The sequence below is a fragment of the Urocitellus parryii genome, chromosome 6, assembly GCF_045843805.1.
Source record: "Urocitellus parryii isolate mUroPar1 chromosome 6, mUroPar1.hap1, whole genome shotgun sequence".
In the NCBI taxonomy this organism is placed as follows: Eukaryota; Metazoa; Chordata; class Mammalia; order Rodentia; family Sciuridae; genus Urocitellus; species Urocitellus parryii.
This window is the reverse complement of record NC_135536.1, coordinates 67,310,129-67,332,312: the sequence shown is the minus strand read 5'-3', so window position 1 is coordinate 67,332,312 and position 22,184 is coordinate 67,310,129. Positions and strand designations below refer to the sequence as shown.

Below are 22,184 nucleotides of genomic sequence, written 5' to 3'. Positions count from 1 at the left end.
CCTACTGCCAAAGAGGTTAGGGGATGGATTATGAATCATAAGACATTTTCACATGATAAAAGCAAGTCCACCAGGAGGAACAAAGGCACTTGCTTTATGGTTTCAGGTTTTCTCTCCGAGATCTTTTGTAGTCTAACAGTTTGAGTCTACAGCCTGCTCACGTGCCTTCAACTTAGCCAACATCCGGTTGACACTGGTCAGGTCCTTGCCCGGGTCATCTGACCGAAGCTGGTCCTCCATGGCGCTGATCCATTTGTTGAGGTCAGCGTGGGTCTGCAAGCGCAGGTCGGAGCTCCTGGCGGCTGAGAGTTGTAGGGTCTTCTCCTTGGTGGTGGCTTGTAGCTCATCCCAGAGCTGGTGCAGTGAGTCCAGCCTCTGGGACACCACGGCTTCAAATTGGGGCTTCTCCTCCTTCAGCTGCCTTCCTTCCTGTTGGGGAATGGAGATAGCTCAACCTCTGAGGCTTTGGTGGCCTCTGAGCAGTCCCATTCCAGGCTGCTGCAAGGGGCTTTTGGAGTGGAGGTCAGTAAGGCAAAGAATCAGCATAGAACTTGATTTGGTAATGTTCCACTGAAACGGATCTGAGCCCCTGGAATCACTGAGGGTAAACAATTCAGGGAGACCACTGTACAGGGGGCTGGAGATAGGGGTCAGCTGGTACTGAAAACACAAAAGATTCGTGATCTATCCAGATTCAAGCAAACCAGAAACCTTCCTTGGGGTTCCAGAAGTTGACGTTAACCTTTGGTGATACCTTTAATTATTGAGGTTGCCTTATCTGTTTTTTTGCCTGTCTAAGAGTATTTTTATGGGGTGCATATCATATGATAGGACTTAAGCCTAGAGGCATATACAGCCAACAGTGGTCAATGTTTATGGAGAATCTTTTATTTTTATTTTATTCCTGAATTGATTTATTTATTTTGGTCCTGGGAATTGAACCCAGAGGCATTTTACTACTGAGCTACATCCCCAACCCTTTTATTTTGATTACAGGACCTTGCTAAGTTGCTGATGTTGGCCTTGAACTTACAATCCTCCTGTCTCTGCCTCCTGAGTCACTGGGATTACAGGCATGCGCCACTACACCTGGCTTATCAAGTCTTACAATTGCCAAATACTATCTTGAGTTCGTTACTTGTCCTTAAGTATTCAGCACTCAACTTGATTGCTTATGTGCTATTATTATCCTCATTTCAGAGATGAATCTGAGGCTCAGGGAGGCAAGGGAGCCAAATTATCTGGCTCCAGAGGCTGCACCATTAACTGCTGCACAGCATGGCTTTGTGTGGACCCTAGGCCTGCTTCTTCCTGGACAGGAACAGCAGGTTGAGCACAGGGACATGATTCCCAGATCTCACCCCTGTTACTAGGCAAGCTCATTAGAGAGTAGTCCTCTATCCAGAGGACTATGAGGGCTATGAATGATTGCTTCCTGGTAATTTTGCCCATCCAAACAATGAGGGTTAATAGCTTCCTTGCATGACTCTGGTCATTTCATGTATTCCCCTGACCCTGTCAGGACAGTACTGGAGTCCTGGTAAGGATAATAAAAGGCAAACAGAAACATCTACTGTCCTAGCACGGATGTTGAAAGCTCCAACGGGGGTATGTCTTCATTGCCCTGGACTGTCCCAAATCAGGGGATCCAGAAGAGGCACCGGTTATGACCAGATTTAATAAGACTTGCTGGGGCTGGGGTTGTGGCTCAATAGTAGAGTGCTTGCCTGGCATGTTTGAGGCACTGGGTTTGATCCTAAACACCATGTAAAAATAAAATAAAATAAAAAAGATATTGTGTCCATCTACAACTAAAAAAAATTTTTTAAAAAAGACTTGCTGAATCGGGATCTCTGAAGATTGAATAACTATTTAGAAAAGTTTTTTTTCACTGCCAAATTCTATACTGTCCAGTAAGTTTCAAGACAGTGTCTTTGTTGTGGGTGAAGCCCTATTCTCATGCGTATGTCTGTTATGGTTGAGATATTCAGTGTCCCCCAAAAGCTCATGTGTGAGATAATGCAAGAAAGTTTAGAGGTGAAATGATAGGGTTATGAGAGTTTTAATCTAATCAGTGCATCAATCCCCTGTAGGCAGGTATGGTATGGCTGGAGGAGGTGGGTTCCTGGGGCTTGCCTTTAGGATCTATATTTTGTCCTTGTTGAGTGGAAACCTCTCTCTGCTTCTTGGTGGCCATGTCTTGACCTGCTTTCCTCCACCCCACTTTTCGGCCATGAAGTCCTGCCTCATCTTGGGCCCAGAGCAATGGAGCTAGCCATCCACAGACTGAGACCTCTGAAGCCATGAGCCCCTCCTCTAAAATTGTTCTTGTTAGGTTTTTTTTTTTTTTATTGTTTTTGTCCCAGCAACAAAAATGCTGACCAAAACAATATCTGAGCAGAGAGTTTCCCACCACCCACTCATTCTACTTACTGCATCAATGTTCTCAAGCCACCCTTGGTGGGACTCCAGCTCTGCTAGAAATGCCTGGTGCTTCAGCCATTTGTTGTGAAGATTGCGAGCTTCATCATAGGAGATATCCGGGGTAGTCAGCAATTTGTCATTGATCCAGAGAGTAAGCTGTGGGCAGAAAGAGTCTGATGGTCTGATGGCGGGTTGTCATTGCCAACTGCCAACATTCCCTGACTGTACATTTTTGTCCAGAAAGAGATCCAGGGCAGGAAGCATGAGCACCGAAGAGAACTAATCTCTTAATTCTGGATCCCTAGGCTATAATGTGGCCTTAGATATATTTTCCTCACTAGAGAGTATGTGATGTGAGACCAGGGATTATTTATTCTTCTCTCCCTATTTCTAGGATCTAGCACAGGGCCTGGTATATTATAGGAGCTCAGTAAGTTTTTACTGAATGGATGGATAAAATCCCTCCTTGGCAGTAGGTTGAGAAATCATTAATAAACACAGAGAAAATGGTATGTGAGGGAGAGGCCAGGGACAGATCCTATAATTAAAAAGAAAGGAAGAACTGTGATGAGCATTCAATGCTTCCAAGATGTCCTGGCACCATACCAAGCTTGCCTTGTGCCAAGGGCAGAGGGAGATGAATACAAAATTGTCTGGACTGGGAAGAAAGGGGATGGTAGGGAGGAAGTCAGGGAAAGCCCCATGACAAAGGAATTCCTGTCAATGGAAGGACTTGGGAGGGCAGATTCAAGTCTTTCCTTATAGAGTGGGTCCCAGGTGAGCAAGGACCTTCTGAGCCAGCAGTTTTCCGACTGGGAGATTTATTTCAGACTGGGAGATTTGTTTCTCTCCCCTGTTCCTTAAGGTCCTGACTTAATAGTGCTGGGGTGGGGCCCAGGAGTCTGCTTTAACAAGGGCCAAGACTGGCTCCACAATTTGCAAGGCCCAGAGCAAAATACAGATGTTCAAAGGTATCACAAGTTTTCAGATGGCAACAGCAGGACATTACCAAGCACAGGGTTACACGCTCTTGAAGCCAGTCCTGTTCAGGCCCTTGGGTGATTCCAATACAGAGAATTCTCAGACTACTCCTTGAGAATCCCTATCCTAAATCTGGCCAATCAAAGGATGACTTTTTGGATTGGTTGGGAGGTGGGGGGGAAGGAAGGATGTGGAATTGAAGATTAAGAGGATGACCTAGGCAGCTGAGGACCCTCAGTTCTCCATTCGTGAAATCCTACCACTCCTAGGTGAGAAAGGATCCCCGTGACCTCCCACCTCTAGGACACTTTGCTCCCAGACAGCAATCTCCTGGAAAGCGAGCCCTGCCTGCTGGCCTCACCTCCTGGCAGTTCTGGAGGAAGTTCTGTAGCTCTAGGTTGTCTCTCAGAAGGACCGAGAGCTTCTGGGCATTCTCATTGTTGTTCTGGTGTCTAGAAGGGAAGCCAAAACCCATCACCATAACGCCGAGTCTGGGCCCTTGCCCAGCACCCCAACCCCCCTGGGGAGTCTAGGTAGCTCGAAGCAGAGAATACCTTTCTTCGATCAGCTGCACCTTCTCCTTGATCTTGTCAGAGTACAGGTTCCCCTCAGCTACCAGCTTGTTTCCAGAGTCCACGGGACTCAAGACCTTTTCCCGGTTGCTGTCCATAGACACCAAGAAATCCTCGAACTTGCGGATCCCAGCCTCTGCACCTTCTAGGGAGTCTGGGGGCTCCGTGTGAGTCAGAGTGTATTCCTGTGAAGGAAGTTTCCAGACAAGGCATGAAGACGAGCTGAGGAGGTGGTGAGGGCTCCTGCCAAGCAGTTAACACCACATGCCGTCACAGAGGCTGGGGTGTGAATGGCGTCCCTTAGAATTGGGCAAAAAGAAGACTCTATGCTGGGGCAAAGAGTACCCAGGGTACCCAGTGAACGGTGTGTCTAAAGTCACACGGAAGGGGAGCCAACCAGGGCAAGATTCACTTCTGTAACTTCTGACTGACCCGAGAACAAGACAGTCTGGGACTCAAGGCTGGAAAAGGCACATGAGGAAGAAGAAAGAGACCCCCATCCCCACCCCGGTTAGTCACTATGAAGAGCCCAAGGAAAGCATCATTTGGCCTCAAAGTTCTACGGCTCATCTGAAGTCTCACCACCAGTGACGTTGCCCCAAGAGAGCCCCAGCCCGCACGCCCCTCTACCTGGCTGCTGAGGATGGCTTCGGCCTGCTTGGCATCTTTCTGGAACTCCTGAAAGCCGAGGCACTGTTCGAGGGAACGGCCGCGGCTCTCCCACATCCGGCACAGGGCGTCCCAACCAGCATCTAGACCCTCCAGTCGCTGGCCTAGAAGCACGTACTCCGGCTCTGTCTGGCCTTGGATCACCTTCTCTCCGGCGGCCTTCACCTTCTTGAAGTTTTCTTCGTGCCCGTCAATCTCATCCTTGATGGATTTATGCTGCTGCAGGAGCTGCTCAGCCTCTGGGAATGACTCAGGCATGTCCTCAGAAGCCACAGCCTTCTGGGCCAAGGACAGCCAGGTCTGGAAGTCATCTAGATCCTGCAGGAAGGCCTGCAGCTGACTGGCTTCACCCAGCGAGTCCTCCTGGCCCTTCAGGGCTTCCTGCAGGCCCTTCCACAGCTCCTCAACATATGCCTGCCGCGACCCAATGTCCTCCTTCAGTTCGGGGTGTGACTCCATCAGCCGCTGAGACTCACGCTCTAGGGCACCCACACGGGCCTGGATTGCGGCCACATCACGCTCCAGCCCTGTCAGCTTTCTCTGGATGGCAATGACACCCGCCAGGTCCCGCCCCAGGTCCTTTGTAGACTCCACAACGCTCGTCTTGTCTGATATCCACTTGCCGGTCTCCTCACAGTCCACGCAGTAGTTGTGCACCCTGAGGGCTGAGTCCACCGCCTCCCGCCGCTCTGACACCATGTTCTGGAATTCCTGCCACCTGCCAGAGTGGGATGAGATCCAGAGGAAAGAGAGATACCTTGTTCCTTAACTCTTCCTAGAGGGTATCCCTTCCCAGATTTCCACCCAGTCCCCACCATAGACCTTGTATGCTGAAAAACAAAAAGTATCTACCTAACAAACTGGATGAGCAAAATTCATTTGTCTAATTTTACTCAAGAGCTATCTAACCAACAATCAGATCTCCGATCAGCAAGGGGCAAGCAGTGATGTATTTCCCAACCACAGGTAAGGGAACTTGCAAGTCGAGGTCGCACGTGTAGCTGGACTTTGGGCAAACACAAAGTTCAACTTCTCAGTGGTGCAGAAGCAACAGGCATTTAGTAGAAACCATCCTTTGAATTTTGATCTTTTCCTGGGCTATTGATAAAAATTACAATATTCCCTGGAGATACTGGGCAAGGGCAGTGGGCTGCTGTTCCAGTCAACCATGAGACCATGCGGGTAAATAATGGATGCTCTCTGGTGTTCTGTGTTCTAAACTAGGATGTTTAGTAGGTTAGGCAGAGAAAATGCATTTTATTTTCTCTTTTGAGCCAGGGTCTCATTATGTTGCCCAGGATGGTCTCAAGGAACCCTCTTACTTTAGGTTCCCAAGTAGCTGGGAGTAGTGCCACTGTGCCTGGCCAAAATGCATTGTCTACTTAAAATATTTTCAGTTTACAATGGACTTTTCAGGCTGTAACTCCATCATAAGTCACGAAGCATCTGTATACAACTTCCCCAGAGTTTTAGAAATGTTGAAAATAATTAGAAAGCTCACTTGATTAACTTCAAGGATACTTTAGAACATAGAGTGCCAGAGAAACCCTGCCCTGCCCAAGACATGTTAAAAATTCCCTAGAGCCTAAAAGAAAAGAGGCCTGGTGAAAAAAGAGCAGGAGGAAGAGGAAGAAGAGAAAGAGGAGAGGGAGGAAGACTTTGACTGGGATCTTAATTAAAATGGGTAACATTATCTTAACCATCAAGTGCAGTGTTGCTGTGAAACAGGGAAATATACTAAGGTCTGGCAGATGTCCCAGGGACCTGGGTTGCTCCACAGCACATAAGCCTCTTTTAAAGAGTTACCCATCAAGCCAGGCACGGTGGCACACACCTATCATCCCAGAAGCTCAGGAGGCTTTCTGCTGGAAGATCATGAGTTCAAAGTCAGCCTTGGCAATTTAGTGAGGCCCTAAGCAACTCAGTGAGACCCTGTCACTAACTAAAATATAAAAAAGGGCTGGAGATGTGGCTCAGTGGTTAAGTGCCCCTGGGTATAGTCCCCAGTACAAAAAAAAAAAAAGAGTTGCCTATCAGCTGGGCCAGATTACCAGAGGTACCTCCCTGGCCCAGGCTTTCCCATTCTGTACCATTATAATATATAAGTACATGAGAGGATGTGCACTGCTCATGCACCAATTGAACCCATCTCTCTTCTATTACCCACAAGGAAATAAGCATTAGATTAGACTTTGGGAGAATACTGACAAAACCAGATCTTGACCTATGGAGTATATGACTTAGAGAAAAAAATAAGCCAAGCTCACAAAATATCTATTGTATAAAGGACCGTGTACATGGCACAAATAAGGCAGAGAGGATGAAGGGAGCTGTAAGGAGTGATGAGGAGATGAGGACAGATTTCACAGACGCCACCTGAGCTGTGCCTCCACTGAGGTGAGCTATTTAAGAAGAGGACCCTGAGGGGCTGGGGCTGGGGCTCAGAGGTGGAGCGCTCACCTAGCACATGTGAGGCACTGGGTTCGATCCTCAGCACCACATAAAAATAAAAATAAATATAAAAGTATTGTGCCTGTTGCTTAATTAAACAGAAGGGGGCAGATGCTGAGAGCCACAGCCAAGTAATATGATGCATGGCATTTTTGGTTGAAAGGTGACACCAGCTAGCCATTGAGATGATATGATTATGTTAAGATTTGCATTCATATGGATAGTGGACTCCTGCTGTTCACCTCTGCCTGCTATGGGACTCCTGGAGAGAGGAGTTGGGGAAGTACAGTAGGAGGGAATTCTGGGGGGGGAACTTGTTCTGGGGTTCCGGGAGAATGCTGCGTGTGTGGATCGGCTTCTTCCCGGATGTGTATGGGGTATTGGCGGCAGTTTCAAAAATAAAGTTTGTTCCTGCTTGAGTGGCTCATGATTTTGTGCCCAGCCAGACTGCGGCATACAACTAAAAATATTTGAAGAAGAAGAGGAAGAGGAGGAGGAGGAGGAGGATCCTGAGACTCTTTCATCTTTGTATCCCAGCACCCAGGTGTTGGAAGTGGAGGGCCTAGGTAGACAGGCCAGGTGGAAGGCACTGTGTCATTCCCAAAGTGGACAACAGTGGATAGTCTGCTCTGAAAGACAGGTCTGCAGAAAGAAGGCTTTCCCATGGGAAGGGATTGGGAAGACCATGAGCGAGAAAAGCAAGACCTGAGGACTTCTCAGCTCTCCTCCTAGACGATGAGGTCCCTGTGCTCTGGGGGATTCTGTGCCTGGCACACAGATGCTCCTCTGAGGGCGGGAAGCCAGGGGAAAGAAGCTGAAGGCTTTCTCCAAGTTGGTGTAAAATCATTCTGAATTGACAGTGAAGTGCCCCTGCAAGAGGGTCTGGCTGTGCCCCTGGGCAAGAGGTCCCAACGTGATTGTCCAGGCCTTTCCTGTGTGGCCTCCATGCAGCCACCAAGTGAAGCCCCCATAAGGAGAGAAGCTGGGGTTGGGTCTAGTCTTCCTCCCAATCCACACTTTCCTCTTACACAGCACCATCTCCAAGGAGGAAGTTCATTCTATTCATTCTATTTACTGGCATCAGGCAACACTGGGAACCCAGTGTTGGTCCTGGGCCCAAGATTTTTTAGAAAATCTTGGTTAACTAGAATGCAGAGTGAAGATGATCACACATTCGATGAGCATTTGAATGACTCATATGTGCCAAGTAGGCAGAAATATTTCAGCTTTGTCCCTGTTCACTCATTCACTAAGCATCTGTCACACAACTTTCACATGCTGTGTGTAGTACACTGACCTGGGCACTGGGAATATGGCAAAGAATAGAAAATCTTGTTTTCACTCAAGTGGGCAGGGATGAATACATGCATCTGTAATCACCAAGGGTGATAACATGCAAAGAAAAAAAATAAAGCCAGATTATGCTACAGAGGCAGAGAGGACTGGTGAGGACGGTGTGCTTCTTTCATGGGGTGGTCAGGGAGGGCTCCTCCAGTAAGCTGACATGGAGCCGAGGCCTCAAGAATGTAGGAAAGCAGGCCAAGTGGATATCTGGGAAAAGAATATTCCAAACAGAGTGAACCTAAGACCAGAATGTGGTTGTTATGCAAAACATGGTGGGCACAGGTAGAGATACAGCCCTTTGTTTGCCTATAGGAAAAGTAGGCAAGTCCTTCAGCTCACACATACATACAGTCCTGCACATATAATGATATTTCATTTGTGATGCCTACCACTTAAAAAATGTTGCAGTTGTAGAAAAGTCACAGTGCAGCATGTTACCTACCTGGTTGTGGTGATGCTGGTGTAAGGCCTACTGCATTGCCGGTTGTATAAAGTCTAGCACACACAATTACGTACAGTACATAATACTTGATAACAATAATAAATGATTGTTAGTGGTATTTTTTGTGGTGCCAGGTATTGAACCCAGGGCCTTGCACGTGCTAGGCCAGGGCTGTACCATTGAGCTACTTCCTTGGTTCTATGTTACTGGTCTACATATTAACTATACCTACTCCTGAATGTTATTTTAGAGTGTGCTCCTTCTGCTTGTAAAAGTTTATTGTGAAACAGTGTGCTGTGTCAGCCAGCAGCCTCAAATATTTCATGTTTACCGTGTCTCTTGATTGCATAATTTTTTCTTGTGCTTGATTTAATCTCATGTTGTTTTGTGCATTGTGGCTCTAGGAATAACAGACTGTAACACACACACATACACACACACCCTTCGAGCACAGGTGTGTTGTGGGCTAGACCATTTAAGTTTACATAAGTACACTCTATCTACAATGGTCACATGGTGATGAAATTGCCTAATGACTCATTTCTCAGAGTGTATTCCTGTGTTAAGTGATGTGTGACTGTAATTATAATTCAATGCAGGATGTGAAGCTTGAAACCAGTGCAAAGGAGGGAAAGATCATTTTTCATCTGGGAAAATGGGAAGGAGATGAACTTGCACTGGCCTAAAGGACAGACAGGATAGGGACCAGAGGAGAAGCACAGTGACAGAGAAGAGCAGATGCAGGGAAGTAGGACTGGGGTGGAGGAGTAGAACAGTTGTTTTGAAAACTATTTGAAGAGCTACACATGGAAGATGAATCAGAATAAATTTTAACATCTCTAAGTATCAGAGTGTACAAAAGCCACATGTACAAGTTCCAGGAGGCAATTTCCACTCAACATGGAATCAGGCATTCTAACCAAAAGAAGTTGCCCCAAAGAGGGTGAGTTGCATTGTGAGAGGGTGGGCTTCCCGTGCCTGGTAGACCAGATGACTTCTCGGGCCTTTTCAACTCTCAGACTCAATGCAGAACCATCTTACCATTATTAAAGCCTCAGATTTTCCCTCCTCTAAGAATGGCAGGCACTTTGATATTTTTCACTTGGGATGAGGCATGCATCAGGGGTCTGTAAAGATCAAGGGTCTCTGGCTTCAGTTCATTGTGCAGCTGACAAGTTCTTCCTATCTGGAAGTTTCTCTGATTTAGACTGTTCTAATTTCCTCAGTTAAGCAGCAACTACAATAATCTCTCAGTCTTTCAATCTTTCAATCACTCCCGCTGCCTCTCTCTCACATACAACCTAACAAGCTTAAAGAAGAGTGAAGAGGTGTCTCCCTGCTCTGCATAAACACCAGACTTACAAAGGGATCTCCTGAACTACAGTCTCCATCCTTGAGTGCTGAGACAATCAACCCCATTCTAGTAGCTCCAAAGTATCTATCTCACTCCTGCCTGCTTTCCCTTAGGCCCTCAGTGGAGTCTCCACTGAGCAGGTCCATTTCTTTACAACAGGGTCTTCCCTAAGCCCATCTTCCAGATTACCCCAGGCAGAGCGAGGCTCAAGCCTAAGTGTAGAACACGTGGCAGGGTGTGTGCAGAGCCTAGGGTAAAAACAGAGACTGCAGGCATTTGCTCTGTCCTTAGAGATCCTTCGAGAACTAATGAGCAATTACATCCTGCACTGAAAGCACCCCCTCTCTAAAGGCTCCTTGGGGCCTGTTTTTTGTTCCAACCATGAAACTTGCTCGAGGCTCCCTGCTAATTCTCCTCTTCATTCAAGCCAACCTTATTATCGATGCTGCATTTTGGCACAGGCAGGAGCATTCTTTTATGGACAGTACTTAAGAGCTCTCAGAAAGCAATTTTCCCTGCCCAAGCATGTCCAGGGAAATATGGCATGAGTACCATACAGCTGATCTAAATGGACTCAGAAGTCCCCTCCAGTGCAAGTGTCTATAACCCCTTCTATCCATGTGTAGCCATCAAAGCTCAGTGACCGCGGCTCTCCTCCTGGTTGCTCAACCTGCTGCTCACCACAGATTTTCCTCCTAGCTGCACAGCCCCAGGTCTAGGTGTAAGACTGTGGCTGAGAAAGACAGGGGCCCTGGAGGTACTAATGTGGCACTGCATAGCCACAAGGGATACTTCAGGTACCCCCAGCCCAAGTCCCACCACACCTGACCTGGTGTTCAGGTGGTCCTGGTACCGCCGCACTTCCTCGCTGCGTGGGTGGCCACTCTCCACCAAGCTGTTGGCAGCAAGGTTCACGCTTTCAATCTGACCCTTCAAATTCTTCATCTCCTGGTCCAAGATGTCAAACCTGATAGAGAAAATGAGGAGCAGTGAGGTGCTTTCTCCTTCTGCTTCCTAAAGGCATTTGTGCAGGTGAGCAGGAAAAGGGGACAGATATTCTGGCACACCCTTCTTTCCTGGTTCATGGGTTCAATTCCGTGGTTTAGCATTTCCTGGATCAGGTTGGGAGAGGGCTGGTGGCTCCATGGAGAAGTGTGAAGGGAAGGGAGGCCTCTAAAGAGGTTACGGAGTGTTTACGGGCAGTGGAGTCAATCACCCAGAGACCACCTGCCATACTTCCAACGTCTTGATTACGGCTCTTGGACCTGGTTCCACTCCCTGATGCCCTGACCCAAAGGATGCCCTCTGTAGTGCAAGGATATGCTCCATTCCTGAGTAGACAAGGGAGAGCTACCAAGGGGAGTGGGCTTTGTGATTATGAAGGTCAGCCTTCTTGGGTAAGAGCCCAGGACCTTCAGGCATCAGTGCAGGGCCACCTGAGCATGGCTCTGGGGAGCAGCCTCTATTCTCCTCTATCCCTGGATTCTGAACTTGGGCTGCTGAGATGCTGCCTCTCCTCCATGCACACACTGAACATGCCTCCCCTTCCAGAAGGCTGCTGGAATCAGAACACCAGAAGTGAGGGTGGCCTTGCAGACTGCTAGTTTACAAACTGGTCTCTGCAGCTGCTTGGAGTTCTGTGGTTTAGGGACTGTCACAGAAAGCTAGAACTGGCACAGTCCTAGCTTCATAGCACCTTTATCCTCACCAGCTCCTACTTTCCACATTCAATTCCTTGAGCAAAGGTTGCTAGAGCTGAGAAGGAACTCAGCAACTGGACTAGCAAATCCCTGTGAGGAGCCCAATGGGTGAAGCGCCCAAAGCCACAAAGCCAGAACAGAACTCAGGGCTCCTACCACCTGAACTTTGCACCAAAGACATCTCTTTGCCTCTCAGAGACCCCTGCTGACCTAGAGGTGGAAGGTGGCACCCAAGCCTTGGCTGGGGAGGTGAGCAGAGGCTGAGCCCCTCTGACCTGTGCTGCACGACCTCCAGGTCCTCCAGGGTGTCTGGGATTTCCATCTCCTTCAGCCACTTTTCCTTCTCGCCCATCCACAGCTCACAGGCATCCGTCTCCCCAAACACTGTATACAGGTCCAGGGCGTCCTGCAACCTCTGCCCACGCAAGTCCGCCTGGGCCACCACCTGCTGGTAGAGCTGCCGGAGGGCCTGTAGCCTGTTGGTCACATCGGGGGAATCCCGAAATTCTTGGGGGAAGTCCTGGGCCTGCTGTTCCAGGTGCTCCATCACCCCTCGGCTCTCTTCCAGCTCCTCTAGGAAGTCCTTGTGCTTCTTCCCCAGGGCCCGTGTGGCCCCTTCATCCTGCCCCACATCTTCACCAGAGAGCAGCCGGTGGGCATCTTGCAGCCAGGCCTTCAGATCGTCCGCATCTCCCTGGAACTGGAAGAAGTTCTCCGCATCCTGGAGATTCTTTTTACGAAAGGCAGCCAGCTCCTTCAGCTGGTCCCACTGGCCTGACACCTCCTTGACGCGGGCCTCTATCCGCGGGTACCCGTACTGCTTGCGTGCAATAATGCCTTCCGCTTCCTGAAAAATCTGCCCCAGGTGGGCATCCAGCCCGCGCAGCTCATCCTCGAAGGCTTTGTGTTTGCGCTGCAAGATGAGCACACTGGTCAGGTCCTTGCCGTAGTCCAAGGAGGAGTAGATCTGCTCTTTCTCCTTGATCCAGCTCTCGGCCTCATCCATCTCCCAGAAGAACTTCCAGAGCCTCTTGGACTGCTCTAGCTGTGCCTTCCGCCCAGCTGCCATGTCACTCAGCTCCCCAAAACACTGCTCCAGGTGGCTGACACGGTCCTGGATGATCTGGGGGTCACAAGGTTGGTACCCTGGAATAGGAAGAGGGAGGATGACGATAGAGAAGGGCTTATAGGCAACTTTCAGCTGGGTTACCAGATTAAAAACCATACACTCTTGAAGCTACTATCTTGTCGGGGCTTTGGGATTGGATGCCAGAGTTCTCAGTTACTCAGAGGTCAGGCCAAATTCTTTATCATTGGTCTAAACTTTAGGAATAAGAGAGATTAAAAGTTAAATCAGTTCTCAATAGAAACGCATGATACAACTTTATTTATTTATTTATTTATTTGCGGTATTGGGGATTGCATTCAAACTGCTTGTGTGCAATCATGCCTTGTGTGTGGTGGGCATGTACTCTACCACTGAGCTATATCCCCAGTCCATGATATTAAAAAGTTTAGAATGAAATTTTAAGGAGGCAGTGAGATCTTCTATTTAAGACCAGAAACTAAAAATTTAAATGGTCTCAGCCATAATGAACTAGCAAAGAGAATGGAAGATGGACAATGTCTTATTAGTACTCTGAATGTTTCCTGAGTATAGATTCCAAGGCAGCTGCCTGCTATCTGGAGAGCTTGGCTATCCTCAAGTTTCATGCACTATCACTTGATGAAAGAAGCAGAATTCTAAAGATACATCCAAAGTGGGTGTCAGGCCAGAGGATGGGGCTCTGGCCACAGGAGACACTTTTGGGCTCACCTTTCCCCTCAGTGAACTGCAGGGTGGCTGCGGTGATGGCCTTGACTTTGTCCCCTTGGATGGCGATGTCAGCCTCCATCAACTTGTGCTTCTGTAGCAAGTCCTCAACCTCCAACAAGTGCTTCCCAAACTCAGCAGACAACAGGTGAGCCTGGTGGAGGACATGATAGAGAGGACAAAAAGAAGTAAAGAGATGGGACCCCTCCCAAGGGCATGTCCATGTATCTGAGCTGCTGCTCAGGACAGAAGAAACTACAGAGCAGGAGTTCATGTGGAGGGTGCCCGTTGGAATCACCCATGGACAGTCCTATGGAAAGCCCAAGCCCCGTATTCATCTACTACATCAGTCTCGAGGCTTGGGCATGTGCATTTTTAGAAAGCTCTGCAGTCAGCCTGATGTGACTTCCTTGGTCAAGACCCAGTGGAGTACAGGGGAGAGTTCAGACTCTGGTTGGACCTATGCTGTGAGTGGATTCCAAGCAGTGTCAGCCTGATTCTCCAGGCTCCTGATTAATGCCTGTCTCTTCCTGATCCGGCAGGCTGGCCTCCAGTGACCACAAACCCAAGATTTCTTGGTCACTGGGGATACTGTGCACGTGGGATGGTGACATCTGCCTGGATGGAGCAGAATGAGCCAAGCAGCAGACAGGCAGATGATGTTCACACTCTACTGCCTCAGTTTCTCCATTTTGCTTCAGGGATGTGATTGGCTAAACCGTATCTAACGGAGCATATGCTAACTGCAGGGCCATTAAGGTCCATGGTGAACCCACTTGGGGTGGGTAGGGGAAGGGGTAGGTGGTCCCTGGGGCCCACCTTGATCTCGTCCATCCAGTTGATGCTGTGCAGCATGTCCTGAAAGAGCTTCTGCAGGGCCAGGGTGGTCTCGAGCCTCTGGCGCCGGGACCGCAGCAGCTCCTGCAGGTAGCTCCACAGGCGCAGGATGTTGTCCTTGCGGGCCATGATGCGCTTCTGGTCATGGTAATTCTCCTTCTCCAGCTCCTGGGCCAGGTCCTCCAGGGCCTTCACCCGCTCTTCGTAGGCAGCTGTGTCAGTCTCGATGGCCTCGTGCTTCTTCTTGGCAGCCTCCACAGCTGCCAGGTCGTACCCAAAGTTATCCTGTACCCCAGGGACAACAATAGGCAGTTCAATCAGATTCCCCCAAGTTTATTCCCAAATGTAGAGAGCGAGCAGGTCCCTTCAGCACAACGGCTGGGTGGGAAAGCGCACTCCCAGCGAGGAGACAGTCTGCTGTCTTTTGGCAGTCTATCTTATCAGAGCCAAGTTCCAAAAACGAAGTGTCTTGCAAGAACCTTTAAAAGCAGTCCCTTATTTTATTCTCTGTGCCACACTCGTGGGTGATGTGACAGGCGTATTACTAGCAGAGCTCTGGTGGCCTGCTGGCACTGCCCCACCCTGCCAAGAGAGGACCTGTCTGATTCTGGGTAGGAGGGACTGCTTGCTCTCAGAAGCCACAAAGCTGCGAACAGATGGTTTACCCTTGTGCTATCTGGGGCGCACGTACACTCTCCATTGCTCTCAATATACTCGCTACCCCCTTTCTGGACAGAATTTAATTTCATTCTAAGCTCTAAGTAGGAGGGAACAGATGCTCTGATGGAGAATCAGCCCTGGGGTCCATTCTTAGCTGGTAAAATATGTCCCAAGCCTAGAGGCTGAGATTCCGAAAGGTGCATCTGATTTCACCTTTCAAAGAGAACCATCATTTAGTGTCAACCCTGACCCCCCACTTTTGCTGATGCTACAGCCCACGTAAGACAACTTTAGGGGCCACTTCTGGACTCTGAGGCTCTTTCCTAAAAAAGGAAATTTAATACAGGCTGGGGGTATGGGGCTCTGTGATAGAGTGCTTGCCTAGCATGGGTGAGGCCTGGGTTGGATCCCCAGCACAGAAAAAAAAAAGACAGACAATAAATTCCAGAGAGTTCTTCCTCAGAAACCATTCTTAATCCAGCCAATCTCAAGGAGCTGGGCTACAAGGGCGAGGAGAAGCTTATCCAGCTGCTGTTGAGAGGCCGATCAGGCTCCAAGTCAGTTGAGAGCTAGGGCCTCTGAAGCACTCTCCTCTCCTGCCGTCCCCAAGTGCATCCCCATTACCTGAGTCACAAGGCGCTGGTTTTCGTTGAGCCACGTCTCTCTCATGGCAGCCTTTCTGTCAAAGCGCCGGGCCAGCTGCTCCAGCTTCTCCTGCCGAATGAGCTCGCTCCTCAGGGCCAGCTCCCTCTGGTACTCAGCTTCCTCCAGACTTTCCCAGGCCTGTGAGGGGCAGAAGGAGAATTCTTGGGGCACAGGAGAAACGGGTGGCTTTGGGCTCCCACCTCTTTCACCAGACACACAGTGATTTCGGGATTCTAGGTCAATCTCCATGCTCTTGGGTGACGTGGTGGCAGTTGAAAGCTCGGGCTTCGTGTCTGGGCCAACCAAAGAGTGGAGGAGCACCGGTCGTGACCTCTCGCTTCCCTCTTCCCCGAAATCTGCCTCAGACTCTAGACCCAATATCATGTTTTTCAACTCTCTGGAAGCTCAGTAAATACTTGTTGACCAAAGGATTACCTCCAACCCTTGGAAACATCTTCAGGCATTTCTCTTTTGTTATAAGTAATTAATATTCCATATTCAAAGATAAATTCAAGGTTCTATTGGGGACAGGCTAAGCACCTGGCTCCAAAGAATAGTTCTGAGTATCTGAATAAGGAGTTGAACAAAAAAAAGATGGTGGGTAGAGTTTGATCTCTCAGAACAACGCCTCCAAATAGCCAGCAAGCAGCTAATACCACTAAACAAACTGGCTTGGTTTATCCTCGTCCAGGGGCCATTCCGCATGCCTGCATCAGGAGCTCAGCCCACCACTGAGAATGCATAATGGAAAACACCACGGTACCCGGTTGATGTCAGACACTAGTTTCCCGTCGTGGGGCGTATACACTTTCTGATTATTAGCTCTCATCCGAGACTGGATGGTAAAAAGTAGGACTTCCAGGTTCCCCTTCTCCTGAAACCTGTCAAGAAAACAGAGGTAGGAGATTGGTGTCATGACCCTCATGGCCAAATTGCTTGCTGACAACAACAGAGGTTTTTGGATCTTGGACAGCAAAGTATATTTGATTTAAAAACAAAGGAAAAGTAAAGGGAAGCCTTAGGTCTGCTTACCTGTTCCAACATCTATCATTCTCACCAAGGGAGATCTTAGGGGGTTTGGGTTTTCATAACGCATATGAGAGAAAACACAGTGGCTAACACAGCACTTATCATTTGCTTCCACAGGGAACAGTTAACTGAAATATTCTGGTAGATATCAGGTTTTAGCAATTGACATAAAGACACTCTTCCCTGTTCTGCAAAGGATGAAGGCTTCTGACTAGCTCTTTAGATAGGTTTTTTTAAATTGAGTCAATAAAACCTTAGGAGCAGCATTATCCACATAAGAACATATTGTACTGAATGCAACTTTCCCCCCAAGTGCTAATAAGCTGGATCTTCCAACAAGTCCTATAGGCCAGATGTTTTCAAGGGGTCAGGAAAGGATGGGCTCTGGGAGGATTGTGGATACAGGAGACAAGAACTGGTAGCAGGACTGATGTCTGCCACATGGGCTCTACGCTCCACGTAACTGGGGACTTTTACACGTCTTCATGAAACTCAGGGGGCTACTTATGTCAACACCCTTCACATGGCAGCTGGGATTGGCTATAAGCCAGGTGTCCACCACAAGCTCAGCCTGATGGATCTCAGTGCTCAGAGGCACTTAAGAGGGCTAAGTCCTTGAAGCACTGTCTATACAACCAAGGGTAACACCCTGTGTATAGTGCCTGGTAGACCCACAAGGAATGCTATCTGTATTGAATTTAGGACTTTAAAAGTGTCAGGCTAAAAGACAGATCCTTGTTTATAGAACATTCTAGGCTCTGTGTCTAACCTTTCCCTGTTTGAGAGTCTTGAATGGAGAGTGTAGGAGATGAGAAGGGAGACCACACATGCACATACATGTTTGTGTGCATGTTTGTGGACACATGCACGTATGTGTGCACATGGTTGTGAGTATATATGTGCCTGCATAACTGCATTGTACACACATGCATATGTGTGTGGTATATGTGTGTTCGTGTGCATGTGTGGATGCACTGTTTGTGCACAGTTGGGAATATGTTCCTGTGTGTGCATGGTTGTGTGTGTGCATCCATGATTGTGTGCACAGACCTATGCATGTGTGTGGTTGTTTGTGCATGTATACACATACACATATGTGTCTGCATGGTTGTGTGTATGTGTATACATGTGGTGGGGTGGTGCTGAGATTCTGAGCAGCAGGCTTAGTGCTTTGCAGAGGAGCAGTGACAGATGGGAGAGGCAGAGATGGTTATACTTGATGATCACAAGGCCCCACACAGAGAGCTCAGAGGCTGAGAATACAGAGGTCATCTCCAGAAAACAAACCCGCAGCTCAGGACACAGACAAAAGCAGAGCTCTCCAAAACTAATGCTCCAAGGAGACTCAGAAGCCTCAAGTTCCTTTCCTGCGCCTCAATGGGTGGGGGGCAGGGGTTCTACAAAGTACCTTCCTTGGTTATGAGTCAGGGTTTCTCATTAATGCCTGTTTCCTATAAATTGATGACTTGGGAGTAGGGTGGCCAAGAGGGGCATGATGCTGGTGACAGATGTGCATGCAGCTCTTGAATCTTGAGGCTGTGGCCCATGGATACACTTCATAACACCCAGAGCCAGGCTCTACCTTTGAACAGTCGGGTAGCCCTCGACGACCACACCCTCCCAAGTGCCCTTACTTGGGTGGCTTCTCCACCGTGCGGTAGGTGCTGAAGGCCTGCAGCTGTTGCTGGACGCCAGACAGCGAGTTGGCAAACTTGCGGCTGTTCAGGACGTTAATGGTCTGCTCGATCCAAGTGAGTAGGTCTGAGGCTAGCCCACTGTACTTTTCAATCATCTTCTCAGTCTCAATGGCGTGGTCAATGACCTAAGGAATTGCTTTTTCAGTCATTCTCATCTCCACTGCTGAGGTCACCAATGGGGCTCAAAATCAAGGTGCCTGAAGTGGGGTTCCCACCTCTCAAGCCCTGGAGAGTTCTAAGTTGGGTTTGTCCCCTGAGACCCAGAATGTGGCTAAGGCAGAAGAGGTGGGCTGGAAAGAGGTGAAGCCCTCTTGCAAAATTGGCAGAGAGCTGGGGTTCAGGAGAATTTTCCCCCTTCTTCTAACCCTATAAAATATTAGTAAGCTCGGTCTGGGGCTATGGCTCAGTGGTAGGGCACCCGCGGTGCATGTGTGAGGCCCTGGGTTCGATCCTCAGCACCACATAAAAATAAATAAAGATATTGTGTCCCACTAAAACTAAAAAAAAAAAAAAAAAAAAGATTAGTAAGCTCACTGCACCAGGATACCAGTTTTTGAGTGGCTAGGGATTCATTTATTTAAAAACAGGGATTCATTTATCCAAAAATGTTTGTTAGGAATTGAGAACCATCTTTATTAAATACCAGACACACACAGATGAATGGGAAATGGTTCCTATCCTTGAGAAGTTAATGACCCAGCAAGGGAAAGGAATCCGACCTGAGGTTCTGTACAGAGGGGTGGGTTTCTGGTAAACTGCGGGAGCCTCAGAGGTCTGAAGCCACAGACAAACCAAATAAGCCCACAGGGGTTGCTTTGGGAATGAATGTTCATGAGGTCTCCATGCGGAAGACACTAGGAGCTGCAGGTGGAAATCTCTGAAACCTCTTTCTGGACAAAGATCTGCTTTGGAAGTCAGCTGGAGAGTTTGACAGAATGCTTTAGATACACACACACACACGCACACACACACACACACACACACACACACACACATGCTGTAGCTGGGAGCCCAGACCTGAAGCTCTCAGACTGGACAGGGCCTGGGGCTGGCAAATGGAAAGAATGATGCTGTACTGACAGAAGAGCTCAGTACCTTGCCGACACGCTTGCCCTCCACTGCCAGCACCTTCATCTTGGAGAAGTAGTGGTAAAATGCCACCACATACGTGATGATGGATTTCTCATCGGGGTTTTCTGTGAAGACATCTGTAAGGGGAAAGGGTGCCATCTCAGCACCAAACCAAAGCCAGAAAGGTCAGGCTGAGGTTCAGCCCCTCTTCCTCCGGCACAAGTTCAACCATAGGCATCAAGTGACAGCCAATGGGGTGAGAGTAGAAGGTCTGATTCACACGGTGATGAAATGCACAGCAGGACCACAAATTACAAAGAAAGAGGGATCCAAGGTCCACACTAGACCTATGTACAGGCAGGGGAGGTGCTTGGAACCTGCTTGGAGCTGATGAGCTGGTCCAGTGCAGAGCCCTGGCCTGTCCCCACACCCTCCCCGTGCCTGAGTGCACCTGGCACCTGGCCAGCCTCCAGGAACCCTTTCAGCCCGGCTCTCTCTAGAATAGTGAGGGGGGCTGGCTCACCTTCAGGGTCGAGGAGCGGGATGATGCCCAGCTGGCGCTCAGCCACATCAAATGCATGTTCTAGGTTATGCCGGGCATTGGAGTCCTTCAGCTTATCAAAATCGATCAGGTCAGGCCTGGGGACAAAGATGGACAGTTAAGAGGGCAGCCCTAGCATGATGGAAAGACACTGGACAGATGCAGGAAGGTGGCCAAGAAGGAGAAATGAGAGACGGGAACAGCGGAGAGGGGCTGCTGTGAGCACCAGCTGGTGAGGAAGTGGGCATCAGGTGCGAATGGAACTTAAGGAAAGCATGGACACTAGGGAGGCCAAGGGCAAAAGGAGAAAAAACAGCAGAGGAGCCTTCCCTTGGCCCCTGTGTTAAGTGCAACACATCCAAATACCCAGTCCGTCCCCACAGCTCTCTCCTTCCTCTTACCGGTGCTTGTGGATCAGGGCATTAAAGGCCAGGCCATCCTTCCAGCTGGAGGTGAAGTTGGTGACATTGACGTGGGGGTACCTAAAATATTCAAGAGAAACAGTGAGATCTGAGAAATAGGCCAGGTGCGGTGGCACTCACCTGTGAGCCTATTGGCTTGGGAGGCTGAGGCAGGAGGATCACAAGTTCAAAGCTAGCCTCAGCAATGGTGAGGCCCTAAACAACTCAGTGAGACCCTGTCTCTAAATAAAATACAAAATAAAGCTGAGGATATGACTCAGTGGTCAAGTGCTCCTGAGTTCAATTCCCGGTACCTACCCCCACCTCCAAAAACAACAAAAAAAACGATCTGAGAAATATCTGGGCATGGTGGCTCATGCTTGTAATCTCATCAGCTTGGGAGGCTGGGACAGGAGCATCGTGAGTTCAAAGCCAGCCTCAGCAACTTAGCAAGGTCCTGAGGAACTCAGCAAGATCGTGTCTCTTAAATAAAATACAAAAAAGGGCTGGGGGTATGACTCAGTGTGGTTAAATGCCCCTGGATTCAATGTCCAGTACCAAAAAAAACCCCTGAGAAATAGATTCTTTTGGAGCCATAAACAAGTGTGTGAACTGAGGGCCAATATGCCAGGAGAGGAACAGATCTGACCCTTCTGAGCTACTTCAACACCAGGGGGCAGACCTAAGCCACACAAAGACGCTCTCCCATGGCTGTGGCCTACACACCCAACAGGCCCCACAGTCTGACCTCAGGCAACTTTAGAAAAGAACCTGCCTCAGCCCCAAGAACCAGGTCAGGACAGGCAGCATTGATAATGTTGGAGCGATTACAGTTCTAGGTGGTGATTCTTAGTGTCCCTTGGGGATGGCAGCCCCCGGGGGAGCCAGAGGCAGGTGGGGAATGTGGTAGTGGCGGGTTGCCGAGGCACACGTACCCTGCGGTCTTCATCTGACACCACAACAGCAACGCGTCTTTGGCTGACCGCGTCTCACGACCTTCCTGAGTTTGGACAACAATGTCCTGAATCTGAGGATGGCAGAGAGAGAGGGCGGGGGGAGTAGTTTAGCACAGATCCCCGAGGGACGCCCTTCCTCTGTCCTCCTCTGTAGCCATCCGTCCACAGCACCCACTCTGCAGCAACACCACCCTGAGGCCCTGGTCCCTGTCGCCTCAGTCTGCCCGAGCACATGGGATGGCTTCCTCACGTCAGAGGAGACAGCTTAAATTGGGAAACTCTAGCAGGACGCTGAGAATCGACGACACCACGCCCTGATTCCTCTGGTCAGTGCGATGCCCCCCAGGATGGAAGAACAACAGGAAAGCTGGATGATGCAGTGTTTCATTAGCGGTTCCCCCTGCCCTTTCGTCCTGCTGTTATGACCACCCACTCTTCCTCACTTGCGGGGGCGGGTGACATCCAACCTCTGAGACCACTGAGATGAGGCCTCGTCGGTCGGTGGCTGGCTATTCTCTTCTCCCTCCTGGCCACCCTCAAGCCAGTAGGTCAAAAGCCCTGCTTTCCTTCCCTCACCCTTTCCAAATGTCCTCAGGA

General features: G+C 49.1%; 1 protein-coding gene across 1 annotated transcript in view; it reads right to left on the bottom strand.

Annotated features, from left to right (window-relative positions):
- Sptb (spectrin beta, erythrocytic) overlaps window positions 1-22,184 on the bottom strand; it is a 69,912-nt gene that overhangs the window by 29,957 nt on the left and 17,771 nt on the right. The window contains exons 4-19 of the mRNA XM_026385079.2: window positions 21,567-21,658; window positions 20,632-20,712; window positions 20,213-20,328; window positions 19,714-19,826; window positions 18,556-18,743; window positions 16,656-16,773; window positions 15,872-16,030; window positions 14,570-14,872; window positions 13,754-13,904; window positions 12,213-13,083; window positions 11,067-11,204; window positions 4,608-5,364; window positions 3,960-4,162; window positions 3,767-3,857; window positions 2,434-2,580; window positions 166-429 (exon numbers count right to left, since the gene is read on the bottom strand). Of these exons, the coding sequence (XP_026240864.2) occupies window positions 166-429; window positions 2,434-2,580; window positions 3,767-3,857; window positions 3,960-4,162; window positions 4,608-5,364; window positions 11,067-11,204; window positions 12,213-13,083; window positions 13,754-13,904; window positions 14,570-14,872; window positions 15,872-16,030; window positions 16,656-16,773; window positions 18,556-18,743; window positions 19,714-19,826; window positions 20,213-20,328; window positions 20,632-20,712; window positions 21,567-21,658 (3,792 nt within the window). The remainder of the gene's footprint in view (window positions 1-165; window positions 430-2,433; window positions 2,581-3,766; window positions 3,858-3,959; window positions 4,163-4,607; window positions 5,365-11,066; window positions 11,205-12,212; window positions 13,084-13,753; window positions 13,905-14,569; window positions 14,873-15,871; window positions 16,031-16,655; window positions 16,774-18,555; window positions 18,744-19,713; window positions 19,827-20,212; window positions 20,329-20,631; window positions 20,713-21,566; window positions 21,659-22,184) is intronic.